This window comes from Belonocnema kinseyi, chromosome 10 (genome assembly GCF_010883055.1).
Source record: "Belonocnema kinseyi isolate 2016_QV_RU_SX_M_011 chromosome 10, B_treatae_v1, whole genome shotgun sequence".
In the NCBI taxonomy this organism is placed as follows: Eukaryota; Metazoa; Arthropoda; class Insecta; order Hymenoptera; family Cynipidae; genus Belonocnema; species Belonocnema kinseyi.
This window is the reverse complement of record NC_046666.1, coordinates 55,949,520-55,958,161: the sequence shown is the minus strand read 5'-3', so window position 1 is coordinate 55,958,161 and position 8,642 is coordinate 55,949,520. Positions and strand designations below refer to the sequence as shown.

General features: G+C 28.2%; 1 protein-coding gene across 1 annotated transcript; it reads right to left on the bottom strand.

Moving 5' to 3' along the window:
* Nucleotides 1-1,166: 1,166 nt before the first annotated feature.
* Nucleotides 1,167-7,771, bottom strand: LOC117181121 (chitinase-3-like protein 1). The gene is made up of 6 exons (XM_033373689.1): nucleotides 7,756-7,771; nucleotides 6,370-6,466; nucleotides 5,501-5,777; nucleotides 4,703-5,102; nucleotides 1,397-1,674; nucleotides 1,167-1,317 (listed from the first exon to the last, which is right to left on the bottom strand). Exons 2-6 carry the CDS (start codon nucleotides 6,464-6,466, stop codon nucleotides 1,167-1,169), a joined length of 1,203 nt encoding a protein of 400 aa, XP_033229580.1. The 5' UTR covers nucleotides 7,756-7,771.
* Between the last annotated feature and the right edge of the window lie 871 nt (nucleotides 7,772-8,642).

The following is an 8,642-nucleotide window of genomic DNA, read 5'->3' as shown; positions in this document are numbered from 1 at the left end:
ATAACCACGGTATTTTCCGTTAAAAGTAACTCCAAGAATGACCTTCATCTGAAGTTCAAGGTCAACCTTTACCCAAGAACTATGTACATGAGTGTAAGTAAAATCCCAGCTATACAAATATTCCGTTAACATGATAATGTATAATTTGATAAAATTTTAAATTTCAAAATTATTCAAACAGAAACAACAAGAAATATCCAATGCTCGTTCTCAGATATGCTCTCATTATATATTATGTTAAAAATGTAATTTTGCGAAAAAACAAGGTGATTCATTTACAATAGATCGCATACCTTAAAATTGAAAAAACTTTTAAAATAAAGCGCACAATATTTGATTATATAGTTAATAATGTGAAACAATTTATGGGTAATTACCCTCTTAATTGCACTTCTCTTCTTAAAAATACATAAATACCTTCATTATCGTGCAACATGTATTTTTTCGGGTTTTTTTTGCTTGATTTTAGACTTATTTTGCAACTATATACATAACTGGGGGGTGAATACTCCCTCGCAATTTATATATTCATGTTGAATGTACTGGATTTACTTCCTTCGTCATAAAACTTATTTTCTAATTGTTTTTGTGTGTGCAAAGTACATATTAAATTCAATTTAATACAATCCCTCTTAATTCAACCCCAGTAGCTACATGTAGCCAAAAACACGGTTCGTTTTTGCTTATTATGTTATGAAATGTCAATCAAATGAATCATGACACCAAGCGAATTTACTTTTGGACAATGACACAATGTATTCATCGGTTTTCAATTAATACATATTTTTTCGCAATTGTATTGCATTGATTGATTGTAAAATTATGCAAGAACATGGAATGAAAAAAAATGTTCCTGTGAATTAAAAACATATTAGCACAACTTTAGAAATATGTAGGGGTGGTTTACCCCCTTTATTTTTCTTGTTGAGAAAATTTCATTATTCATCTTTTATTTCGAGGAAACTTTTTCCATAGGTTTGATATATAAGGAATAATAAAAGTAGCGATAAACACCTGAAGTACCTTCCTTTTGAAGTAAAATAAATTGAATAATAATATTAATACATTAATCTCGATGACCTTGTGATTAGGAATTTAGAAGAGCTCGGATTTTCAGAGATGTTATAAATACATTATTTTTTGCTTTTAGATTTGAGTATTAGAATTTAACATTGGTTTTTGAGAGCTTGGCTCAAAGTGTTCAGAAGTGGAAACTTTTCACCACAAGTACCAGAGAAATCATCTTGATCTATGGTAAATGCCATGGCACCGCCAAGCTGCATCTTCTGAGCATATTCAGCTTTCATCTTGATTGATCTAAAAATAAATATTAAAGTTAATTATCCTTAAAAATATTGAAATACACATTTGAATAAAAATTAATTCGAAAACTCACTTAACATTGTCATAAGCAATAATTTGATTTCCACTGCAATACATATATGGAACTTGCTGCACTTTGTCATAAAAATGCTTCTGTTGTGGATCTTTTTCATACGAACAAATTTGGTTATATTGTAGTTGTACACCTGTCTTCTCGTCATCGGTTAATGGCGAGTCTCTATCAATTTGATTTGGGTTAAGCAAAATAAAGGATATTCCGTGAAAAGGAATTCCTAGTATCAACTTCTTTGGTGGTGCACCTTGTGAAATCCAGTATTTCACAACATAATCCTAAAAAAATAATTAATTTAGAAATCACCACGAAAGTTGAATTAAATATAATTGTACTTTCTCAAATATAAAATGATTTTAATTGTAGGTTGTAAACTTCTTCGATTAAAAAATTGATTTGGAAATTGCATCATGTGGAATTGAAAAGAATAGGAAGATAAAATATAAAGTCTCAATTCGTGTACTTTAAAGTTTCCAACAATAATAATAAAATGAACATTGTTCAAAGATTTAAGAAATATTAAATAGATAATTATGTAATTATGGAATAATTACGTAAGTCCTGTTCAGGGTGGGTTCAGAAAATTTTGAGAATCCTCACTAAGGGAGTGGGGGAAAATAAATATGCTAATTAATTCTTTTGTTGTTGTTTGAATTACGTTTTACCATTATACATATTATATCATTATTCGTCTTCTTTCCTTGGGAATGTTTCAGAATTTCATAAAATTCTTTACAACATACATCCATTACAATCTTTTAAAAGTCCTTTACAAAATTTAAACCATTGGAACTTTATTATATCTGATAAAATCCATCAAAATCCCTCAAAAACCTTTCACAACTTTGCAAACTCTTTAAACCCCGAAAAATCCTGAAAAATTCGCAAAAATGCTTCTGTACCGCATGCAATCTCTTAAAATCCTTCTGAATTCAGTGCCTCACTTTAAAATCTCTTAAACTCTTCTGAAATTTAAAAATCCTTGGAATCACCTAATAATTTAAAAACTGCAATAAAATTCCACCTAATACTTCAAAATCTGTGTAAATCATTTAAAATTTAATTAAATCTTAAAAATTCCATGAAATGTTTAAATTACAATATATTGAAACCCATTAAAATATTTTGAAAGACATTAAAAGTTTTCGGAATTCCTTAATATCTATCCTGTAGAATCCCTGCAAATCTTTTAAACCCTCAATGATGTTTTGAAATCTACTTAAATACCTTGAAATCTTTAAAATATTTTTAAAACATCCCCTGATATCCTTAAAAATGTGTAAAAATACTTCTGTATGGCATGAAATCCTCTAAAATCTTTTTGTGTGCAGTTTCTCATTTCTAAATCTATCAAAATACCTTACGCACTTCTTAAAACTCAAAATCCTTGAAAACCTTGATATTATAAAATCTTTAAAACTCCGTGAAATATTTTTAATCTCCTTAAAATTCACCGAAACCATTAAAATTCAGGGTAATATTTCCGAAAATTTTGAAATCTCTTTCAATATATTAAACTCCTTTTACCGAAATTTAAACTAATTTTGTTTTTCAAGGAATTGGTATGTTTAATGGAGTTTTTCCATTGATACAAATCAGTGAAAATAGTAACTGATTCAAACAAGGAGAATTTAAAATTCCGTTCAATCATCGAAAATCGTCTAAATCTCTTAAAATCACTTGAAATCTTATAAGATACCTTTAAATCTCTTTGAAACTTTTGAATCTATTCAATAATTTGTTATCCTTGACAATTCTTGAAAATACTTCGGTATCATATCCAAACCCTAAAAATGATTTGAAACCTTATCACTTATTTTGGAATGTCTTGAAATCTATTAAAAATCCAGTAAAATCCTGTAAATTTCCTTAAATTTAATTAAACTCCTGGATGTCCCTTAAAATCTCAAAGAATCTCTTAAAAAAATGCATTCCCTATTTTAAATTGTGCTGGATAATGGCTTTAAACTCTTGAAATCTTTTTAAGTTATTTCAATTACATGACACATATCATAAACCTTTAGAAACGTTTAAAACGTTCTTACAAATTTTTGATCCCTTGGAATATTTCGAAATTTTTTTCGTGTGTTATAATATATTTTAAAAACTTTTGAAATATCGTTGAATTCCGAAAAAAATGTATTCTATGTAGTACTTTTTAATCCCTTGTAGTATTTTAAAATCACTTAAGAAGCTTTTAATACACTGAGTGAAAAATATGAAAATTTATTTTTTAAGAGAAATGGGTTCGTAATAGTCTTAAGAATCGTTTTGATTGAAGAAGAGGGCAAATGGAAACATTGCAAATTTTCGAAAGGCAGTTTAAACATAAATTTTAAATTAAGATTTGCTAGAAGCATTTAATTGGTCAAATCTCAAACTTTTTGATAAACTCAAGAACTCTAATTTGGATTACATAAAAACCTAATTGTACAATATATTTCAAACAGAATAACCTAAAGTTTTCAAAACAGAAAAATAAAAAAATCGGTGAGTCTAGTTGTGGGGGTCTTCTGGTTTGAAAATGTCAAAAAATAGATTTTTTTATTACATATTTTGAATCTGCAAGTTATTAGAAACGTGCCCTGATTTAGCCGATTATATCGTAAGTTTGTCTAATAATGTTTTATTTAATCAGCAGACATGTCCCTAGGTCAGGGCTATAGCTCTTTTTCAAATATATTTTTTTAATTGCTAATGCCTTCAGAAGCTCAAAAAAATAGTTGGACAAAAATTCTATTATTTGTGTTTAAACGCGTTTTCCCTCGGTTTTCCCAAAATTCGTGTTCAAAAACAGTTTTTGGTATGATTTCGACTAGAAATATTTATAATATCAAGTCATTTTTTTTTAATTTTTTCAGCATACATGGCGATAGGTCAGCACAGCGGCATTTTCAAAAAGTTTTTATTTTAGATTTGAAAGCCTTAATATGTTCAAAAAAATACCATTATTTTTATTTGAACGCATTTATCCAAAAGTCGTGCGGTGAAGATTTCTCAAAGGTTATGGGTATAAAAAAACAATTTTTTAAAACATTTTTTTGAAGTAAAAAAATGTATCAATGAAAAGGAAAAAACCGTTTCGAAATATCATGTGTAGTTTCTTAGCAGTGAATTTTCAAAAATAGTCTTGAAAGCAAAGAACTCACTTAATAATGAACAATGTTAAGAATGGAATTACTCCACGTAACAATAAACTTTCAACTAGCTTTGGTTACGGTTTATATCAATTTGGCTTTTTATGGCCTAGTTTTTTCAGTCGACCTCCCAAATCATAAACTGTTTGCCTACAATAAAGGTACTTACAATGTTTATCTTGCGTTCATCTGCATTGTCCTTTAATGAAGGATACATTGGAGTAATATAACCAAGACCAAATTTCTTCTCCAAATCAAAGCGTCCGTGAAAGTCAAAAGTCTTTAAATTGATGAAGTTCACATATTTCGATATTCCTTCAATATCATATAATATTTTAGCAGTCGTTTCAATAGGATCAACTACCACAGATAAAATTAAATCTTCTTTATCGAATCTTTCTCTGAGCGCCTTTAAGAGTAAAACGAAATTTTCCTTATCAGAAAGTTGTTCATCAGTTTGTGGATATGATTGTGAATATTCGAGGTCTAGACCATTGAATCCGTATTTTTTCACAAAGTCTGCAATATTATCAACTAGTTTGTTTCTTAAATTCGGATCAGTGAGTGCTCTGTAAAATAGAATTTAAAGAAAAATTGATCACTTTGGAATTTCGAAAAACGACTTTTTGAGGAAAACACAACTAAATTTGTCAAGTGTCACCAGCACATGTTTTAATTTTTCACAGGAAAGAGCTAAGCTAAATCCAGCTGCAACTCATTTTTTCAGCACTTCAAAATGTTGCGAAGGTAACTACAGTAAATTTTCTTTTGTTTAAAAAACTCAATTTAAGACCTTAAGATTCTATGTATCTAAGAATACTGCGTAAAATGTATTGAGAAGGCTTTTCGAACAAAGCTCATCCAATTTACGATTTTTGGTGCTCATTAAACGCCACAGTAGAAGCATAAGTTTATGGTCGCCAGATCGGTATTTGTGTATTTAATGCTGAGAGAAAATATTACTTACTTATTGTTAATATCTTGTATATTTTCATCGTACAAGCCCGTTATTGTAACCAAGGTCTTCAACTTTATGTTTTTCTTCCGCAGCTCAATAAGCTGTTGATATGCTTCAAATTCTAAATTTTTATAATCATTTTCAATTTGAAGTGTAGCGTTTTCCTTAAGTCCAACACAGTCATAAAACAGGTGAGTGCAAAGAGACACATCCATCTGATCTATTAATAAGTCCTTGTTCGACTCATTGTCAAATGATCTACAATTATAGTAACAGCCAACGATTTCTAAAATGTATATTAATAGAAAATTTAGTTTGGAAAGTAGGAATATTAAATAAACTTCTAAAATTCGCAATTTTCAATCGTCTATCGAGAATAATAATATTTTTATATTTTAAAGGAATTTGTATTATTATCAGAAATAGTTAACATTAATCAGTGTAGATATCTTTTTCACCAGCATGGAAAAAGAAATCGACGCGTCAATCGGGAAAAGAATATACTCTCATTGCTATACTGGGAATCGGGAGTTCTGTGCTTCGTTTCTCAGTGGAGCGACAAGAGTCGATCTTTTTTCAGAAAACAATCTTATTTACACATTATTTTGATTTTTTCCATCTAGTCCAAAAATGACGTCAAATATTCTCTGTTATTTGAAAAGTTAACTTGATCAATACGTATATACGTATATACGTATATTTCCGAAAAAAGATTCTTCTTGCGACCTTTTTACAAGCTTAATGGGAAAGCACCCGACCGGCAATCGATAGTTCTGTGGTTCGATTCCTAGAGAAGCGACAAGAGTAGATATTTTCTTAGAAAAGAATTTTGTTTCGAAACACTTTTATACTTTTATTTAATAAAATATATCACTTACTGTCACACTCTTTAGACGGTGGTTCAGCAGGCACTTTCAGCTTACTACCCATGGCAAAAGCTGACCATATACCAAGAAAAAGTATAATTTTTCGCATCTGAAAAAAATCAAATTTCAATTCAAGAAAATCAGCACAGATTGTACATAAAGTACAATATAATGTCTAAAAGTCATTAGAAGTTTTTTTTTCATTTTCATGCATATCAACGTATGAAGTTTAACACGTATTTCCCATTAAAAAAAGATACATAGAAAAAATTTCTCTTTATAATTAGCCATAGAATACGAATCAAACCTCATTTTATGAATATTAGCCCCATAAATCCGTTTTGAAGGGTGTGAAAAAATTTGCTTTTAATAGTTTTTAGTCCGAAATCGGATATTTTTGCGGTTTTTTTATGCATGTTACTTATAATACCTAAAATAAAACCTTATGCTTATAAAAATATGTTTCTATCAATTCTTTAAACAACTTTTTATAGTTTTTAGCAATTTCCTTTCAGAATAGAGTCAGAAAATCGCGGTTTCTTCTAATTTTTTTCACTTATGTTCAACTCGTAAATTAACGTTGTATAATAACTAATTTAAAGTAAAAAAAAATTGTTTACACATTTAATAATTATTTTAAATAATATTCTCCTTGGATAATGCAAGAAAGTTGTGATTTCTTCTAAAATATTCAAGATTTTGTTCACTTTTGTCTCAGAGACATTTAAAACTAATGCAATTTTACAAAACTAATCTTTTGAACACATTATCATTGTTTACAGCTATTATCTACAACAGTAATGCTAGATAGTTGTAATTTCTTTCTGAAATTCTCAACTTTTTTTCCACCTAGTATTTAGAGTATAGTCATAATTAAGGCAATTTAGCAAAAATAATTGTTGGAAAAAATTACAGTTGTTTATAACTATCTTCTTCTATTTAACTGCTAAATAATTTCCGTTTTTATAAATTTTAACATTTTGTCTACTTTTCACATAGTAGGATAATAGATAGATTAACGAATTAGCGTATTTTAAACGAAAAACAGTATCAGTTATTTAAATTTCCTGTTTACTTGAAATGGTCCCCCAAATATAATAATTGCGCACATTTTTGGGGAAAAAGTTTGGATTAAGACAAAGTTTGAAACACTGATACACTTATTTTATAAAAATGCGAACCAGTTCAACTGATATCTATAAGTAATAACTTATCGTAATAGTAGTCATATTTTAATATTTTTATACGAAAAAATTCTTGGGTTAAAAAATGATAACTTCTAAAGAGACGATCGATACATTTTTACAATACAATTATTAAAAGTTTGTGAAATACAGAAATTTTCAGTTATATTGTTAAAGTGATATTTTGAGTACCACTGAGAATAATTACACGTACCTTTAATTTTTCGAACTGTTATTGAAGATTTTCGCAAAAGAACAATACATTAAGTAAATGCCAAGCCATTTTATACATTATCTCACATCCGAAAAATCACATTATTTAGGTCGATGTCATTATTGCGGAGGCTTTTCATATCTTAGATAAATATTGCCTCACTTATGAAATAAAACCACACGTAAATGATAAATATTGTGTTTTCATACTTCATTCTTTCAGATTCTAGAAACAAACTGTATTTATTTTTGGGATCGTTTATTTTATATCTAATTTTTCATTGTAGAAGAGATACACAAGTGATTGCGTTAAAAAGAGTCAATAAAGTAATAATTCATATTCTAGAACAGAATTTTCTTTCTTGAATGTCCTATTCACTTAGGTGGGATTTGTCATCTCGAATCATATTAATAAAAAAAAAGAAGAATTATATTTAAGGCACAATCAGTAATTACGTCATCTATCTATAAAAAATGTTGTAACAATATCTTTTTAAAATCTTGCGACGATTGGTGTTGAATTCCTGCTTGGCTTTTCATTACTTAAAGTTGTTTTAGATCTTAAATTTGAAACTTTGAAAATTAAATCTACGAATAATCGCTTCAAATAAATTGAAATCATAAAACCTCTTAGGAAAATTTAGAAAATGTATACTTTGTAAGCAACCTTGGGCTGCTGAATGAAAACTTCCATATTGCCTGACTAATTATTGCACGAAACATCAATGTCTTATAGTCTTATTTTCGCTGAAAATTATATTTTTTCTTTAAAAATCATCTTAATGTGAAATCATGAAGTTTATAAGAATATTTAATTTTCTAAAAAAAAATTTGTTAGTTTTTTTATAGGAAAATATCATTTTTAAACCACAATCAAAATTTAAAATT